The sequence below is a fragment of the Cygnus atratus genome, chromosome 5 (assembly GCF_013377495.2).
Source record: "Cygnus atratus isolate AKBS03 ecotype Queensland, Australia chromosome 5, CAtr_DNAZoo_HiC_assembly, whole genome shotgun sequence".
Classification (NCBI taxonomy): Eukaryota; Metazoa; Chordata; class Aves; order Anseriformes; family Anatidae; genus Cygnus; species Cygnus atratus.
In genome coordinates this window covers 38,607,455-38,625,904 of record NC_066366.1, presented here as the reverse complement: position 1 = coordinate 38,625,904, position 18,450 = coordinate 38,607,455, and the positions used below count along the sequence as shown (strand labels likewise).

At 41.8% G+C, this 18,450-nt stretch overlaps 1 protein-coding gene across 1 annotated transcript in view; it reads left to right on the top strand.

Annotated features, from left to right (window-relative positions):
• Positions 1 to 18,170, top strand: part of MUC2 (mucin 2, oligomeric mucus/gel-forming) — a 60,971-nt gene extending 42,801 nt beyond the window's left edge. The window contains exons 38-59 of the mRNA XM_035539225.2: positions 90 to 401; positions 1,627 to 1,938; positions 3,164 to 3,499; positions 4,543 to 5,003; positions 6,090 to 6,264; positions 6,859 to 7,106; positions 8,478 to 8,661; positions 8,795 to 8,999; positions 9,666 to 9,844; positions 10,228 to 10,230; positions 10,585 to 10,654; positions 10,972 to 11,072; positions 11,235 to 11,266; positions 11,421 to 11,598; positions 12,230 to 12,334; positions 12,958 to 12,998; positions 13,648 to 13,770; positions 14,232 to 14,330; positions 14,964 to 15,092; positions 15,753 to 15,792; positions 16,073 to 16,202; positions 17,607 to 18,170. Of these exons, the coding sequence (XP_035395118.1) occupies positions 90 to 401; positions 1,627 to 1,938; positions 3,164 to 3,499; positions 4,543 to 5,003; positions 6,090 to 6,264; positions 6,859 to 7,106; positions 8,478 to 8,661; positions 8,795 to 8,999; positions 9,666 to 9,844; positions 10,228 to 10,230; positions 10,585 to 10,654; positions 10,972 to 11,072; positions 11,235 to 11,266; positions 11,421 to 11,598; positions 12,230 to 12,334; positions 12,958 to 12,998; positions 13,648 to 13,770; positions 14,232 to 14,330; positions 14,964 to 15,092; positions 15,753 to 15,792; positions 16,073 to 16,202; positions 17,607 to 17,847 (3,704 nt within the window). The 3' untranslated portion in view covers positions 17,848 to 18,170. The remainder of the gene's footprint in view (positions 1 to 89; positions 402 to 1,626; positions 1,939 to 3,163; positions 3,500 to 4,542; positions 5,004 to 6,089; positions 6,265 to 6,858; positions 7,107 to 8,477; positions 8,662 to 8,794; positions 9,000 to 9,665; positions 9,845 to 10,227; positions 10,231 to 10,584; positions 10,655 to 10,971; positions 11,073 to 11,234; positions 11,267 to 11,420; positions 11,599 to 12,229; positions 12,335 to 12,957; positions 12,999 to 13,647; positions 13,771 to 14,231; positions 14,331 to 14,963; positions 15,093 to 15,752; positions 15,793 to 16,072; positions 16,203 to 17,606) is intronic.
• The last annotated feature ends 280 nt before the right edge of the window (positions 18,171 to 18,450 follow it).

Sequence of the window (18,450 nt, the reverse complement as noted above, 5' to 3'; positions counted from 1 at the left end):
GATGGCATTTCATGAGGTTGCTGGAAAGCCACGGAGGTTAATGCCAAGCGCCATTTGCCGGTTTGCAATAAAGCACTGTGTTTTCTCAGGAACCTCTCCCCCCGGCACCCCACCTGTTGAAACTGTGTCGACCACCACTCGCCCGCCAATATCGACGACAGGCCCCACTCCCCCCGGTACCACGACTGTCCCTGTGTCGACCACAACTCTCCCGCCAGTCTCAACGACAGGTCCCAGCAGTACCACCAGTGGCACGACACCCTCCAGCAGCAGCACCCCGGGGACAACGCCTGTTACTCCTCCAACGACCACGTCCCCGACTACCCTGACTACTACCAGTGCATCCACGCCCACGCCGACACACACTACCTCCCTGTCACCTCCGTCCTCGACAAGCGAAGGTAATTGTCTGTCCATGGGGACACGTGTTTCCTTGTAGGGGGAGAAATGAAGGTCTGTGAGCACCTCGACTTGTGTGCGCTTTCTGTGTGGGATGAGGGCTGGGAGGAGTTGTTGAGCCTTCCCGAAAAGCGCTGGTGCCCAGCGGTCGGCCTGGGTCTGGCTGTGTGGAGGTGAGGAGGGTGCAAGGGTCCTAGGCAGAAGCTCTGGTGTTTCCCAATGCCGCAGGGCTCTGCGGAGGTTGTTCCAGGCTGGGGCCTCCGGCCGGCTTAGTCAGATAGGGATGGGAGTGGAAGTCTTGCGTTTGCTGCTGCGGGGCCTCATCCTTCAGCTGGAGAGAATGTCGTGAGTGGGAAGCGGTGTATGCGAGGGCAGGGGGGCTTGTCTTTTGTGTCACTGTGGTTCCAGGCGCTGTTGGGACACAGCTTTTGCCAACTTTCTTCCTTTTCTTGTGCTGCATTAGCCCCGTGCTCTTGTGGTGTATGCAGTGCTCCTGTATCTCCTATGCGTATCTTCCCGTCTCGCTGTACTAGCACAGAGGTAGCCGGTTCTGAGGCAGGCCTCAGTGTGTCCTCAACAGTTTCTAACAGTGCAAACGAAAAGTAATTGTGGCATTCAGGCCCAGAGCGAGAACTAGAGTGCTCACGAGAGAAGGATGAAGCAGCATAGTGAGCCCGAGTGTCCTATCCCGCCATGGCAATATGTGGGGGAGTAGTTTCAGAAGGGCTGGCTGAGGTCTAGCGCAGATATTGCTCAGGCAGCTCCTCAGCTTCAGATGAGCCAAGTCTCGCAGAGGGGTTGGGCTTCTGGTGTGAACGTGCCCCGTGATTTCACGTGTAGGGAGCGGGGAACTGTCCATGGCTTACAGGGTGAGAGCGATAGGGAAGGAAGCAAAGAGGTGGCTGATGATCTCCGTGAATTGGGCTGGATTTGGGACTGCTGAGCTCTTCCTGTGCAGTGTAGAGTTTTCAGACTCCAGAGAGCTGCTGCATGCAGCGTTGGTCCCTGGGGAAGTGTTGGCATCTGTCTGCCGTGCAAGCTGTAGGAGATTTTGTCAGTGATCCCCATGTTGTTCTGCAAGAGCCACGAGGAGAAGTGGTTGTGCTTTATTCCTGTCGGCATTTCCTCTGCTCAGGTTGATGGCATTTCATGAGGTTGCTGGAAAGCCACGGAGGTTAATGCCAAGCGCCATTTGCCGGTTTGCAATAAAGCACTGTGTTTTCTCAGGAACCTCTCCCCCCGGCACCCCACCTGTTGAAACTGTGTCGACCACCACTCGCCCGCCAATATCGACGACAGGCCCCACTCCCCCCGGTACCACGACTGTCCCTGTGTCGACCACAACTCTCCCGCCAGTCTCAACGACAGGTCCCAGCAGTACCACCAGTGGCACGACACCCTCCAGCAGCAGCACCCCGGGGACAACGCCTGTTACTCCTCCAACGACCACGTCCCCGACTACCCTGACTACTACCAGTGCATCCACGCCCACGCCGACACACACTACCTCCCTGTCACCTCCGTCCTCGACAAGCGAAGGTAATTGTCTGTCCATGGGGACACGTGTTTCCTTGTAGGGGGAGAAATGAAGGTCTGTGAGCACCTCGACTTGTGTGCGCTTTCTGTGTGGGATGAGGGCTGGGAGGAGTTGTTGAGCCTTCCCGAAAAGCGCTGGTGCCCAGCGGTCGGCCTGGGTCTGGCTGTGTGGAGGTGAGGAGGGTGCAAGGGTCCTAGGCAGAAGCTCTGGTGTTTCCCAATGCCGCAGGGCTCTGCGGAGGTTGTTCCAGGCTGGGGCCTCCGGCCGGCTTAGTCAGATAGGGATGGGAGTGGAAGTCTTGCGTTTGCTGCTGCGGGGCCTCATCCTTCAGCTGGAGAGAATGTCGTGAGTGGGAAGCGGTGTATGCGAGGGCAGGGGGGCTTGTCTTTTGTGTCACTGTGGTTCCAGGCGCTGTTGGGACACAGCTTTTGCCAACTTTCTTCCTTTTCTTGTGCTGCATTAGCCCCGTGCTCTTGTGGTGTATGCAGTGCTCCTGTATCTCCTATGCGTATCTTCCCGTCTCGCTGTACTAGCACAGAGGTAGCCGGTTCTGAGGCAGGCCTCAGTGTGTCCTCAACAGTTTCTAACAGTGCAAACGAAAAGTAATTGTGGCATTCAGGCCCAGAGCGAGAACTAGAGTGCTCACGAGAGAAGGATGAAGCAGCATAGTGAGCCCGAGTGTCCTATCCCGCCATGGCAATATGTGGGGGAGTAGTTTCAGAAGGGCTGGCTGAGGTCTAGCGCAGATATTGCTCAGGCAGCTCCTCAGCTTCAGATGAGCCAAGTCTCGCAGAGGGGTTGGGCTTCTGGTGTGAACGTGCCCCGTGATTTCACGTGTAGGGAGCGGGGAACTGTCCATGGCTTACAGGGTGAGAGCGATAGGGAAGGAAGCAAAGAGGTGGCTGATGATCTCCGTGAATTGGGCTGGATTTGGGACTGCTGAGCTCTTCTGTGCAGTGTAGAGTTTTCAGACTCCAGAGAGCTGCTGCATGCAGCGTTGGTCCCTGGGGAAGTGTTGGCATCTGTCTGCCGTGCAAGCTGTAGGAGATTTTGTCAGTGATCCCCATGTTGTTCTGCAAGAGCCACGAGGAGAAGTGGTTGTGCTTTATTCCTGTCGGCATTTCCTCTGCTCAGGTTGATGGCATTTCATGAGGTTGCTGGAAAGCCACGGAGGTTAATGCCAAGCGCCACTTTGCCGGTTTGCAATAAAGCACTGTGTTTTCTCAGGAACCTCTCCCCCCGGCACCCCACCTGTTGAAACTGTGTCGACCACCACTCGCCCGCCAATATCGACGACAGGCCCCACTCCCCCCGGTACCACGACTGTCCCTGTGTCGACCACAACTCTCCCGCCAGTCTCAACGACAGGTCCCAGCAGTACCACCAGTGGCACGACACCCTCCAGCAGCAGCACCCCGGGGACAACGCCTGTTACTCCTCCAACGACCACGTCCCCGACTACCCTGACTACTACCAGTGCATCCACGCCCACGCCGACACACACTACCTCCCTGTCACCTCCGTCCTCGACAAGCGAAGGTAATTGTCTGTCCATGGGGACACGTGTTTCCTTGTAGGGGGAGAAATGAAGGTCTGTGAGCACCTCGACTTGTGTGCGCTTTCTGTGTGGGATGAGGGCTGGGAGGAGTTGTTGAGCCTTCCCGAAAAGCGCTGGTGCCCAGCGCTCGGCCTGGGTCTGGCTGTGTGGAGGTGAGGAGGGTGCAAGGGTCCTAGGCAGAAGCTCTGGTGTTTCCCAATGCCGCAGGGCTCTGCGGAGGTTGTTCCAGGCTGGGGCCTCCGGCCGGCTTAGTCAGATAGGGATGGGAGTGGAAGTCTTGCGTTTGCTGCTGCGGGGCCTCATCCTTCAGCTGGAGAGAATGTCGTGAGTGGGAAGCGGTGTATGCGAGGGCAGGGGGGCTTGTCTTTTGTGTCACTGTGGTTCCAGGCGCTGTTGGGACACAGCTTTTGCCAACTTTCTTCCTTTTCTTGTGCTGCATTAGCCCCGTGCTCTTGTGGTGTATGCAGTGCTCCTGTATCTCCTATGCGTATCTTCCCAGTCTCGCTGTACTAGCACAGAGGTAGCCGGTTCTGAGGCAGGCCTCAGTGTGTCCTCAACAGTTTCTAACAGTGCAAACGAAAAGTAATTGTGGCATTCAGGCCCAGAGCGAGAACTAGAGTGCTCGCGAGAGAAGGATGAATCAAGAATAGTTAGCCCGAGTGTCCTATCCCGCCATGGCAATATGTGGGGGAGTAGTTTCAGAAGGGCTGGCTGAGTTCTAGCTCAGATATTGCTGAAGCAGCTGCTCTGCTTTGATTGGCCAAGTCTCGCATGGAGTCTCACACTGTGGTTCCAGGCATTCCAGGGCTTTCTACGTGGAGATTAGGAGGATGCAGATGTTCTGAGCATAAGCTTTGGTGTTCCCCATAGCCTCAGGGTTCTGCGGAGATGCTTCCAGCCTCGGTCTTTCAAATAGTTTTTTCTTCTTTTTTGGTATCTAAATTTCCTTTGCTTTATTTGTATTCCATTTTTTAGCTTTCTAGAGCGTATAGGTTTTAATACCAAAAGTCATGTTTCCATCTTTCTGTAAACCACTGTGTTTTCTCAGGAACTACTTCTCATGTTATCACTACTGTAACAGCATCAAGTAGCACTGAGGAAACTAGCACCGGGACTGGCTTTCCTTCGACGTCATCGCCTACCATCCCTTTTAGCACGGCAACCTTGGGATCATCTTCCCCATTGTCAACTCCATCTATCAGTACCTCACCTTCTTCTGTATCAACAACCCCATCAGAAGTCACGACTTCAGGAACAACTCCCACCAAATCATTTACCACTACTTCAGGAACAACCTCTATTCCTTTTACCAATGTCACTTCAACCACCATTACCACATCTGCAATTGTTCCCCCTGGTTCAACTAGTACTTCTGGCACTACTCCAACATCAAGTGCAGTCACTGTTCCCGGAAGTTCCACATACAGCACAGTTACTACACTCAGTACTTCAAGTGCAACTCCCAGTCCTGGCGCAAATTGTACCATTTCACCTAATGAAACATATGCGGTTAGTAGATTTCATTTTCTGATTTATATCATTGTTCTTTCAAAGGTGTCTAGGTACATAATTACAATGTTATTATCATAGAGTGTAAATATTCATCTGGATAGAAAGCGAGGTATCTGTTCATTCTGTTGTGTTTTTTTTTTTGGAGGGGGTACCAACATGACTTCCAATGAATTTTGTGTTTGTTTTTTTAACAAGTATACTGGTATTAGCTCTTCAACAATAGTTTTTGAAAGGCTTTCTTCATTCAAGGAGGTAGAGTGCAGATCGATCTTTATCCTTATTGTAGAAAAGCTTTTCTGAGGAGATAACTAAGGACTGTCTTGCTAAACTTTCTTTTCTTATTTCTGGTTTTGAATATGTCCACGTTGTTTGTTGTGATTACAGTGCAACCGCCCAACAAGAAAACATTGGATTGAACTAGTCAGTGTTTGGAATTATTCTGCAGTTATATTTGGTCATAGTCTGATTTCAAGAGCTAACTGTGAAACAGATCACCACTTTCAAATGCTTATGAGTTTTCACTCCAATTCTAAGTTTTCTGAGACCATCTAGTTTTGCTGGGATAAAAAGAATTAGTGGCTGCAAAATGGTCCAAGTTAGAAAAAATACATACACTCACAATGCATGCTTATAGTCGCCGTAGACATTACTCCCCAAATTGCTGGTGTTCATTGTAGCTTCAGCTGTTAATCTGTTCTAAGCATCCATGGAAGGTGATTGAGCATACTTGTCTTTCACTGTTGGAGGGCAGCCTAGGTATGGAAATTAGATAAGACATCATACTTTTAGACAACTGAAACTGCAAAAGGCAATTCTGCTTTTTGGTTACTGGTTTGATTCATAATCAATGCCTTTCACTCAGCAGCTTTCAATAAAGCTAGGTTATCTTGCAGACCTTGATGGTGCTGAATGCTGCTCTTCCTTCCCAATTTCATACTTCCGCTGAAAAAAAATATTGTCAATAAACATAAGGTGTTTTAAAACTCTGCAAAAAGTATTCAAGTATAAATGTTACCCATCTGACTCACTCTGACTGCTTCATAAGGCTTCTCTCTCTCTCATTCTCTCTTTTTCCAAATACAGCCAGGTGAGTCATGGTGGCCGTGTAACTGCACTAAGGCGGTATGTGTAGAAAACAATACAGTCCAGCTGTTTCCAGTCATCTGTGAGCCACCTCCTAAACCCACATGTGCCAATGGTCTTGCTCCTGTGCAAGTCCTTGATGACGATCAATGCTGTTGGCATTGGGAGTGTGATTGTAAGTATATATTTTATGAAATATTTTTTCTCCTGTGTGAACAATACTAGTGTAAAGAACAGCAGTGTTTATCAAGGGCTAAGTGTTGTGCAAGATATGGCCCTCAGACTTCCAGTATTGGTCTCTATTTTAGAGTGCTACATTGATCCTTTTTACTTAACGAGGGGTTTTTACTTAATTTGGTTGCCGTTATTTCAACATCACTGTTCTGTTAGTAGAACAAATTGGTCTCCTATGGTAGAATTTAAATGTCCAGATGCTGACATCTATAGGCTAGAGGTCTGCATATAAGTTACTTGTTGAGGTGATCTGTAAAGGTACTTTTAGGGCACGATTAATCCTATTCTCAGTTGTTTTTCAGAAATGTCAGATATACTGTGCCCTGAAAGTCTGTTTTGTTGTTGTTGTTGTTGTTTTGTTTTTCTATTATTGATGAGTTTTAGAAATGAGCTTATGCATTGGCAGATGCACTCTAAATATTTAAATGCTTAAAGTTAGATGAGGTGAATCCCACACCTACGGATTTTTTTTTTGTAGTTTGATCAGATTCTGTATGTTACCATAAGAAGCTAACCTAGCTTTATGTTTTTATAGGCTACTGCACTGGCTGGGGAGACCCACACTACATGACTTTTGATGGATTGTACTACAGCTATCAAGGGAATTGCACATATGTTCTTGTGGAAGAGATTAATAAAACAGTCGACAACTTTGGTGTCTACATTGATAACTACCATTGTGATGCACGGGATGTAGTCTCATGTCCACGAACACTCATTGTGAGACATGAGACTCAGGAAGTGCGCATAGCAACAGTAGAACTAAATACCCTACAAGTAGAGGTATCGGAGAATATTACCTTTGATTTCTTGACTGAACTATTTATTAAGTATGAATCTGATAATTACACATTATTAGGAAAAAAATAAAAATAAAATCTGTGGATTATAAATTAGGACTGCAGGGAAGGACTGCTTTTCTGAATCTGAATACTGGAAAAATATTCTACAAATTCTTTTTTATCCCTTTTTTATAATAAATATTTGCAGTGCCTTATCTCTCCTAAATACATAAACATGGATGAATAGCTAAGAGTTAAGGGTATAAAATAAATTAATTTACAGTTGACATTGATGTAAGAAAGAAAAAGAATAAATGTTGAATGGGAGGATACAACATAAACTAGACATAGCAATTAAAGTACTGGCTTAAGCATTTAAGAAATGATCCTTACTATCTCAGATTGGTGTCACCTTTTTCATTTTTCAGAGGGGCTCCTGTGTGTTTATCTAATTGGTAAACATCATGTCCCAACTTTGGGAATTCAAAATTGGGTGACAACTGAGGTTTTTTTAGGCTTTTGTGGGGTTGATTTGTTTGTGTGTTTGTTTTGAATGTTACTGTGTGGGAATATTACAGATTAGGTTGTAGCAAATGTGCCCTTGCCACTAAAAAGGTTAATGGTATCATGGACTGCATTAGGCAAAGCTCTCTCTTTGGAGCTATTCAAAAGCTGCTTGGACATGATTCTGGACAAGCAGGTGGCCCTGGTTGAGCTAGAGAGTTGGACCAGATGACTCCAGAGGTCTCTTCCAACATCAGCCATTCTGTGATTCTTGAAATGATTGAAAAAATCTGTGAAATTATAGAAAAATTCCAACTTATAGACTTTTTTTTTTTTCTCTAAAGCAATTAAGTCAGTTGTTGCTGAGTAAAACTATCAGTGTTAATTTTATAGGTATATCAAGGAAAATCTTTAAATAAATAATACAGATTTTGGCTTAGTGCTTTCCTGCAATTTCCTTATAATTATTTCCTTAAAAATTTGCTGCAGACATGTTCCTTTTATTTTGGTGATTTTTATGGTTCCAAGAAGGATAAAACTCTGTGCACTCAGAATTTAGGAGAATTTTATATTGTACTTGTACAGGGTGTCCTCAATGCCACAGTCATTCTAACAAATCTATAGAGTGTTTGCTGGTCTAAACTCCAAACTGTAGTCTAGTTTATTAGTGACTGATAGGCCTTTTCTTTGGCTTCAAGAAAGTAAGTTTGACTTTTCAGTAATGTAAAAGGAAAGACAGGGACAATTGTTATAAACTAAATGCACATTATTTGCCTTTACATTTGCATCTCCAATGCTAAGTAATGAACAGTTGATTGTTTTCTAAAATCAAATGAAATATAAGTCTCTTTTCTGTTTTACTTATCAGGTGACTGTAAACAAACAGCCAGTGGCTTTGCCTTATAAAAAATTTGGAGTGAGCATCTATGAGTCAGGCATAAATCGTGTAGTGGAAATTCCTGAGCTTAAAATGAATGTGTCCTACAATGGCTTGTCCTTTTCTATCAGAATGCCCTACAGCCTGTTTGGCAACAACACTCAAGGACAGTGTGGTAAGTCTTACTGTTATGGTTTTTATACTCTCAGAAAACCTCAAACAAGTAAATGACAGCAGTGCCAGAGAGATGAGTGGCAAAATCTGTGACAAATCTGTGAGCGAATTCTTTCTCTCCCTACCCATTTTAGGTACTTGCAATAACAACACAGCAGATGACTGCAGGTTACCGAATGGAAACATTGCAGAAAACTGTGAAACCATGGCAGATCATTGGCAAGTTGTTGATCCCTCCAAACCACAATGCTCTCCAGGCCTAATTCCTACAAAATCACCCGGCACAACCACAGGACAGCCTTGCAAAGAATCTTCCATCTGCAAGCTTATTTTGGGAAGGTAGATATTCCAATAGTCCTCTGGTGCTTATAAGAATTTGATCTTTAAGTTAAGTGGCAATTCTGGGGTTCATTTCTCAATACAAAATGTTTCTAACTATTCTTCCATCTATTCTTCCATTTAGTGGCTACTTCCATCTAGTAGCTCTGTAGGTTTCTTCCATTTCTTTTGCTGTTTCTAGATGTCATTCTTTGCTGATACAGCTTACTCCCAACTGTGTGACTGCTACTTTAGCCTTTCTTGATGTTCTCACTTTCTTCTGTGCTTTCTGCTCTCACTGTCCTATGCTCTGGCCTTTTTCTATTCTTACTTAGCAGCAGAGACCAGCTGAAGAAAGAGATCTTCATTTTTGGAACCTGGCCAGAATTAAAAATAGTTTGAATAAAATCTAGTTTGAAAAGTAGTCCCTGGCTACAGTTGATAATAATCATGTAGCTCATGGACAGAAAATAGTGGTGCCTGGGTGTTTTGTAGATGAGGGGAGAATTCTTTAAAACATGTTGATAGGTTACAATCTAGTCGAGTGCTCTTAGGAGAAATCTCTCATTAATAGTCCTTGTTCACATCTCCTTAAGTGTCACTGTTGCCACATTATAATATGCTAAGCACACTGGAGAATTCATGGTTTATTCAGTAACTAATAATGATGTATGTTTCTATTTCTAGGGTGTTCGAGAAGTGCCATGCAGTTGTTAACCCTGATAGGTTCTATGCAGCCTGTGTTTTTGATAGTTGTGCACTTCCCAGCTTAGACCTGGAATGCTCAAGTCTGCAGATCTATGCTGCCATCTGCGCTGATCAAAATGTCTGCATTGACTGGAGAAGTCATACCAATGGTGTTTGCTGTAAGTATTTAGCTGTTTTATCATGAACTGTTAGGGAAGCTTGTATAACTATTTCAGCTATTTCAGTTTGAACCATGGGAAAAGCCTATGCTAGGGAGCATGGTAGGGAGCTGGACTAGATGATCTTCAGGGGTCCCTCCAACTCAAACCATTCTGTGATTCTATGATAACATCCAAATGATGCCATATTGCTTTCTGAGCAATGAAGATACCAATAAATTATACTAGCTGCTTTCCTCAAGTAATTGTCAGGTAACATTTTTATAAATGGAAATGATAAATGAGCCTGCAAAAATATGCATCCATTTACTGTATCAGAAACATCTGTATTAGTAGATTTTAAAAATTTTTTTTTTTAGCAGAGTCAACTGTGTATTTTACAGGCAGTAGCAGATCATTCACGTATTTAGTGTAATCAGAAGAGGATGGGAGGGTAGGAATACACTCCTCTTTGAGAACTTACACAAAAGAGACTCAAATTATGAAAAAGTTGTATTCAGGATATAGACTCCCGGCTTTATCTCCTTAAACTTAAAGTATGGTGCTATACCTCTGGCTAAATTGTATAAAGTAATCCCACTCAGAGACATGAGTCTGGTAACTATTTAATCTCTATGCTTCTCAAGATTGTCAAAGATACATAGGAAAATGACTAGTGTTTAATTTCTTGGCATAAGGTCATGGGGTTTTTCTATGATATTTTTCCTGAGCTGTTCCTCTTTTTTATTTTCCTATTCCAGCTTATGAATGTCCCAAACATAAAGAATATAGAGCATGTGGTCCTAGTAAAGAGATAACCTGCAAATCAAGGTAAAGAGTTCCTTCACTGTTAGATCTCATATAACATCATACCTAAAAGTCATACCTAAAGGATAAGTGGATGAGAGAAGTCAAACAGCCTCCTGTCCTGTCTTTAGCTGACTATCCTTTTTGTTACCACTGTTCTCTTGATCCTAAATCTGGGTGTCTGTACTTTTTATTTGGCTAAACCAAACATGAAAAAGCCCTGAATCGCAAGTCTGCAGGTTAATTGCCCTGTTATTTTCAATGAATGGTTATCCAGCTTAACCTTCCTCTGCATGCCTGTGACAGTAATGGTGTTCCTCTGAACATTTTGTCTCATACAGTCAGCAGAATGAAACTGCAGTTAAACAAGTGGAAGGCTGTTTCTGTCCTAATGGTACAATGCTGTATGACTCTGGTGTGGATGTCTGTGTAAACACCTGCGGTGAGTTTTACCACTTCAATTGGATGCATGTTGATTTCCTTTTTGTTATTTCCTTCTGATGCATACAACATAGATCTGACTATGCAGTATTCATACAACATATAGTGGAGATATCTACTGTTATATAAGTGGTAATGGAAATTTATTTTGATATTTTCACAGGCTGTGTTGGATTGGATATGATACCAAGAGAGGTACGTTTGCTTTTGTATTTCAAGAAGAGGTTTGGGATGGGGAGAAAAAAATATTCTCTGTTTTGTCATTTCCCAGCCTTTCATTCCTGCTTTTACTTCTGTTCTTTTTAATTGGTAACCATGCAATCACTCACGTTATTTTCTTTAATGACAGTTTGGGGAAAGGTTTACAGCAGACTGTCAGGACTGTATTTGCCTGGAAGGCGGAAGTGGCATTGTATGTGAGCCTCACAAATGTCCCAGTCAAAATAAGCGGAGTTGTAATGGAAACGGCTTCTATGAGGTCAGTGAAGTCAATCCTGAAGACTCCTGCTGCCCCATTGTCACCTGCAGTGAGTTTTTACTTTTGTTTCTAGCCTTTCTCTACCCTTTACGAACTGAAAAGAAAAGAGAACCTAAACTAGTTTAGCACCGGAGACCTGCAGTAGGGAGTCAGAAAATAGTATCATGCTTTTTAAAATCAGTTTGTCCAGTGTTAGGGAAAATGCATTTTAATATTGCAGTGACTCAGCATAACAGAATTTACGATTCTGGGTTTCAACATAACTGAATCTACAGTTCTTGAGTTCAGAATCCCATATTATTCAAGTAAAATGCAGATCATAGAATTCTGTGTGGCTGTAAGGTTTTCATTTTGCAGCAGTTGCCTACAATCTTGGACAGAGTACTGTAACAATTGTTCACTGTTTCTCTGCAAAAAATTGTGGTACTTTTCTTATACTTGATAATTACATACCAGAAGTTTCATAAACTAGTGTAGGCCCCCCATCCAGTGCCTGGATTCACTAGGAAAAATGTGTCCTTTTTCTGCAATTTTTTTCTTTGGGGAGGATCTGGAATATTCCCTAGCAGTGGAAAGTCTATCTTAAGTGCTCAGGTGGGAGTCTGAGAGATGCCTCTTTCTAGCCGTGATTTAATATACTTTATGTGTTTCTCTTTTTTTTTCTTTTTTTTTTTTTTCAGAATGCAATACAAGCTTGTGCACAACTGAACACCCCAAGTGTACACTGGGATTTGAAGTTTATTCTCATATTCCCAGTGATCAGTGCTGTCCTGTGTACGAATGTGGTAAGTACTCTGGAAATATACTACAATGAATAACATTATATATTATATAATTATTACATAATTTAGTATCAGGCTTAATGAGACTGTATGTAATATTGAAAGAGCTAATAACCCAGTTGGATTGCATGAATTGGTTACTATTAACATTGGTTATTACTGCCATAGTTATGACAAACAGCTTCAAAATCATATAGAGCTCTGGTAGTTCAAGTGCAGCTTTCCTGGTTGTAAGTACCTGTAAGAAAAGCTACAGAACTAACTGAGATTGTGGTCTCAGTTTAACCTAGCAAAATGTCCCTGTTAGTGTGCCCAAAAGAAGATAGCTTTACAAAGTCCATTTTATTCTTAGTAATTGAAACAGGGAACTTCTTGTAACTGTCAGGTGAACATTCTTGGCTATGAACTGGACTACGTATATTGGGCCAAATCTTCCTCCCTTTTTGCACATGAAGTATTTGTTTTTTTACTTTATATAAGCTTTATCTGCTACTAGAAATGGAAAATAACCAATGTATTTGAACATAAGCATTGTGATTCATTGTGGAAGAAATGAGTGTGACTAGAGTGGGGTAAAGACTTTTTTTTTCCCTGATGTAACCGCCTAACTCCTTCCTTGTTAACAGTTCCCAAGAGGGTTTGTGTACATCAGAATGCTGAGTTCTTGGTAAGTTCCTGTTTCAAAAGTCTTCTGAAAATGCTTGAAAGACCAATTAGCATACTTTAACTGAGGTGCTATGAGGAGGTTTATCCAGTAGAAAGAATATTTTAGAAAATTTCAGATTCCTGTCAGGGATTTATCAGCTCAGCATAGTTTAAAATTTTTCTGAAAATGTTGCCATGTGTGAGAGACTGAAGAATTGTTTCTAAATGTCAGTACCAGAGAGGGATATGGTTTTAGAGTAAAGTGTGTATACATTTTTAAAAGTCAGTTCACACTTACGGTCAGCACTTTATTTCGGTTTTAAGACTCTGCTTTCAGAAATGAAAAGATTTGTAAAGAAGGGTTATTCTGAACGGACTTAGATTCCCAACAAGTTCTTTTGAGTCTAGTAATTGATTTATTGTATATGTTGACTTCTCTGCTTTTAATATCTGAGTTCATCATTGCTGTGTAGGACTTCAATGAAGACACATACTAAATTAAGTTCAATATTGATGATGTTGTCATAACCAGCTAGTTAAATACCTATCCAGTAGTGTTTATGATGGATTCCTATTCCACTGCTTGGTTTAAAGGCTTCTGGGAATTAAGAAATGTCTGTCACACATCATATCTCATTAATACATGAACCTTTGTTTCTTTAAATTTACAGCCTAATTCCTCAGTCTTTGTTGATAAGTGTCAGAATTGCTTCTGCACTAACGAAGTTAACGTCAGCACTCAACTGAATGTCATCTCCTGTGAACACGTTCCATGTGACACATATTGTGAACCTGTAAGTGACAAACTTCAACAAACAAACAAAACTAAAATACACATGTACATGAAAAATACTGTGACCAATTTGTTGCATAATTGAAGGATAGGGAGCAGAAATCCAGAATCCAACTCTGGCTTGGAAACTGACTGTCCTTGAGCAATCTACTGTATGTAGCTTGGCAATGTAGTGAACAGTATTCAGTTCATGTTGGGAGGATTAGCTAACAAATTTCTGTAGAGCACTTAGTGGAATGATATTTAGTTATTAGGCATATTTATTATAGTGCTTTAATTGATTCCATCTATAGCCTACTTTTATTACTTGTGTTCTGTGGAGTCAGTGATATTCAGGCACAGAAAGGCAAAATTCTGGAGTAAACTTCTAAGCATAATCAATTCACAGGTTAGTGTGTTTTCACTTATTTCTCCTCAATGCATCTATCAGAGCTCTCATTTTTATTTCATTTTAATATCTAGGGATATGAACGGCAATCAGTGAAAGGTGAATGTTGTGGAAAATGTGTGCAGACTAAGTGTATTATACATGCATCACACAGTTCCAACCTCATATTGAGTGTAAGTATGTTCTACATCTTACATCTCTACCAAATCTGTAAACTTCCCCATTTCAGAGAGTGACCATCCCCTTGGCAGAGATAAGACTTAGTGTAACTTTATATCTGAAAGGTCAGCAGCTCACCTAAAGGAAAGCTTATCTACCTTTTTTTTTTTTTTGTCCTGAAAGAAGGATTCACAAAATCAAATTTTCTGGAAGGCTTTTTCTGAAATGACAAGTCAGTAATACAATAGCAAAGGATTTCTTGTGATATCTAGAAGCTTGAGCTTTTCTATATTATTTAATTTCTGTGTACTGAAGAATGTTAGAAAAGCCTGCATATGAAACAACTTTATTGCCCCTATTTAGTTTTCCCTACGCAAAATCCATTGGCATGAATGACTGTTAATATCACTAATGTGCTCTACATGCTTTAGAGGGTTATTTCTTTTCCAAGGGAAATCCCATGGACAACTGAAGATTCTCTCCACTTGTGGCATACTGCAATACACACAAAAATCAGTATTGAAAATGGCTGCTAACCTAAAAATAATTGAGTGGGAAACAATATGAAAGTCATTGTCAGAAGACAGGAAAATTTCTGCCTGAGCTCCCTTCAGCTTTTCTTATTACATTTTGTATTTCACTTGCAGCCTGGAGAGTTTGTAAAAGATCCTTATGACAACTGCACCATTTATAGTTGTACAAGTCTCCACAACCAGCTTATCTCTTCCACATCTGAGATTACCTGTCCAGCATTCAGTGCGGAGAGCTGCAAACCTGTAAGTTAATGTGGAAAACTCACCCTCTACTTAATGTATAAATTACTTCAGTTTAGTGCAGCCACCTAACTAGCAACAAAAGTCACATTAAACTTTGATGATTGTTCTCCAAATTTTCTCTGTCCCAAGGGCACAGGTTTTCACTGCATCCATGTACAAACCTACAGAGTGTATAAAATAAGATACCTGGCTTACAGTTTAAAGCTTGTTGCTGGCATCTCTCCCTCAGTAGCCAAAAAAAACTGGTCAGCATTGAGATAAAAGTCCTTGCTGATTGCTTTGTGTGGGGTCCTGTCTGAAAAAGAGCCATGTTTTCTTGAATACCACAGCTGTTCAGACAGTAGGCTGCCAGTAACACCACGCACCATTCAAATATAGAAGTCTCTGATAAAATGTTTTTCTGGGACTTTTTTTGAGTTAGAAATGCATGATGATAACTGTAGATTTCCTTTAAATCATAACCTGTATTTCTATGGTTGTCTGTAAATTGATAGATTTCAAGTCTGGTATAGACAATTATGTCTGTTTATTCAGATGCTAGAGTTTTAGCTACTAATTTCCAGCCAATGGAGAATTTCTCTCCTCAGTTATTTGCCTAAAAGCCTCTTTAATACAGGGAATGAAAATAATACTATTTTCCTGTCTTTTTTGTTCTTTTAGGGAACTATTACATTCTTACCTAACGGTTGTTGCAAAACCTGTAAGTATGTCAGCATACCTGAATCAACAAAACAGATAATTAATTTTCTTCTTATATTAGCCCATATCATGGAGGCTGATATGTTAGTATTTGAATAGATACTCGTCTTTATGTTTGTTATTCCAAGCATTCAGTGCCCAATCTCTCTGGGAAGGTTTAAACTGAAGCAGAAAGACCACTTAAGACAATTTTTCAGTGCACTAGCTAAGCCAAGTGTGCTGAACTGCAGGGAACTTATGGAGCTATTTCACTGAACGTATACTCTGATCTTTCCCCTTAGGTATACCTCTGGATAGTCCCACACCGTGCTCTGTCCGTGAAAGGGAAGACTTTATTGTCTATAAGAACTGCCGTTCTGTGGAGAGAGTTGTCATGACTGAATGTGAAGGAACATGTGGAACTTTCTCACTGTAAGTAAACTGATTGGACAATGAGATTGAATTCTGTCACTGACATTATTTGCATAAAAGGAACAATACATAGGTAGACTAGAGAATGCTAGACCTGAAACTATCAGCTCTCAAACTCATGGGCACAAAATCATGGACAACTGAAGAGCTGATTAATTTTAATGCAAAACAGAAAAGGGTATTGGATTGCATTGGGATTTAGCCAGCTATGATAAGGTTTGTACTTTCATTAAGAGATGGCTTGTCTGTCATTTTTGTCAGACCATCTTGGACAGAAGTCATCACAAGAGAACATGGGTTATTTCTTGTAATGTGAATGAGCCCAGAGAGCAGCCAAACCTGATGTTCATAAGTCGAAAAGTGGTTCTCAAGAATTAACATATAAAATGAATACACATCTGTCTTTTAAAGGAAGTTTCAAACATGAATGATTTTTATACAGTAACAAAGTGAGAAAACAAATGCCTTATGGGTGGTGTTAGTAGCTATAAGAAAGTGGCTGGTGTGACACCTGATATTAAGCTATTAAAACACATTAAAAATATATAATTCTAACTCCCCAAAGTAAATGTTATTTGCTGCCTATCACTGAGTATACCACAGGGCACCTTACATGGGATTAACCTCGTCTTTAGTTTAAGATTAAGCCCCAGTTAGCCAGAGGGATTATTAGTATTTTGAAATACCTCATAGTCTTAGTGTCCTGCTGTGGTTGCCTCTGTACACAAACATAAGAAAAAGATGGCTCTCGACACAATTTATAGGCTGATACTGACAGGTTCTGCAGGTTAGGAATGGTGTTTGGGAAGCTGATGAACACAAGGTTGCAAGGTTACTTTACTGTGAGATAGCAACAGAAGGAGCTGCTGGTTCATCTTCCTGTTAACTCTGGTTTGGAATAACACACTGTGATTTATTTGATACAAGTGTAGCTCTTGTAGCCTGTTGATTGATGTGATGCCATTGTAGATGGCATTGTAGCCACATATCTATATAGTTTTCTTACTCAGCTCAGGGCTGCATCTGCCTTTAATTGTTTGGTCTGGGGTATTTATCATTCATCATTCTTTGATCTGGCGTATTTAACATCCACCAGTGCTGGGATGATGAGACGAATACAAGGAAGCTGAGCTCCTAGAACTTACTGTGTTTTTTTAGTAGGATCTAGATTCAATTTTTTATTTTTTATTTAACCAGAAAATCTCAGCTAAATGGAATGAATTTTAAAAGCATATTGTTATAACCACTGCTCTGTCAGATGAACTTAGCACTATTCATTAGCCTTAATATGGCTTTTTTACATATTATACCAAACTTCTCACAGAGTTCTATATCTAACTTCACTCTTTCCTATGTACACTGGCTTCTAGCACAAAGTAATGTTGCCTTTCTCCACCTTAACAGATACTCTGTTGAGGCCAATTCTTTGGAGCACAGCTGTTCCTGCTGCAGGGAAGCAAAAACTAGCACGAGGGAAGTGGAACTGAAATGCCCGTCTGGGCACTCGATTCAACATAAGTATGTATATGTGGAAAGCTGCAGCTGCCAGGACACTCATTGCAACATCCCACAATCCAGTGAGCCTCTGAGCATAGAAGAAAATCACGAGAGCACTCCAACTGCATCGGAAGGGCCATCAGTTTAACAACAAAATGAAAGCGAAGAAACCTAACTGAATTCAAAGGGACTCTGCACTGCTCTCATCTTCCTTGACTACTTTTAAACTTTGCTTTTCCCAGTTACTATATTCTATGTGTTCTCTGACTATTTTTAACAGTGCTCTATTTATTTGTGTACAAAAGTACAGTGAACTTTCTCCTAAGTGCATAGCCCTCTGGATTGTTTTATAATCAGCTTATTTTCTCTGAATGATTAAAAATGCATTTCAAACAACATGGGGTTTGTGCTTATTCATGTGCTATCTAGATGAGCCTGAATTTTAAAAGAGAAGGATTTTTTTTTTCAAGTTATAGGAAGTGAGTTGATGTATTTCCCAAATACTTTGGGTATTTCATTGTAGCTCCCAAAAAACTGGAATATTAGAAGGTTCCGTCTGGAGGAGCCAACATGTAAGGTGGGGCAAAAATTTATCCTGCCTGCCAGAGCAAAGCTGAAGGTGAATAATGCATCATAAAATGATTCAGATAACTCTGAGAAATTTTCACTCTATTTCAGCACCAGGTCTCATTTTAGTAGGGCTGCGTGTGAGTTAGAACAGTCTCAGTTCATCACTGTTATGTCTTTTCAT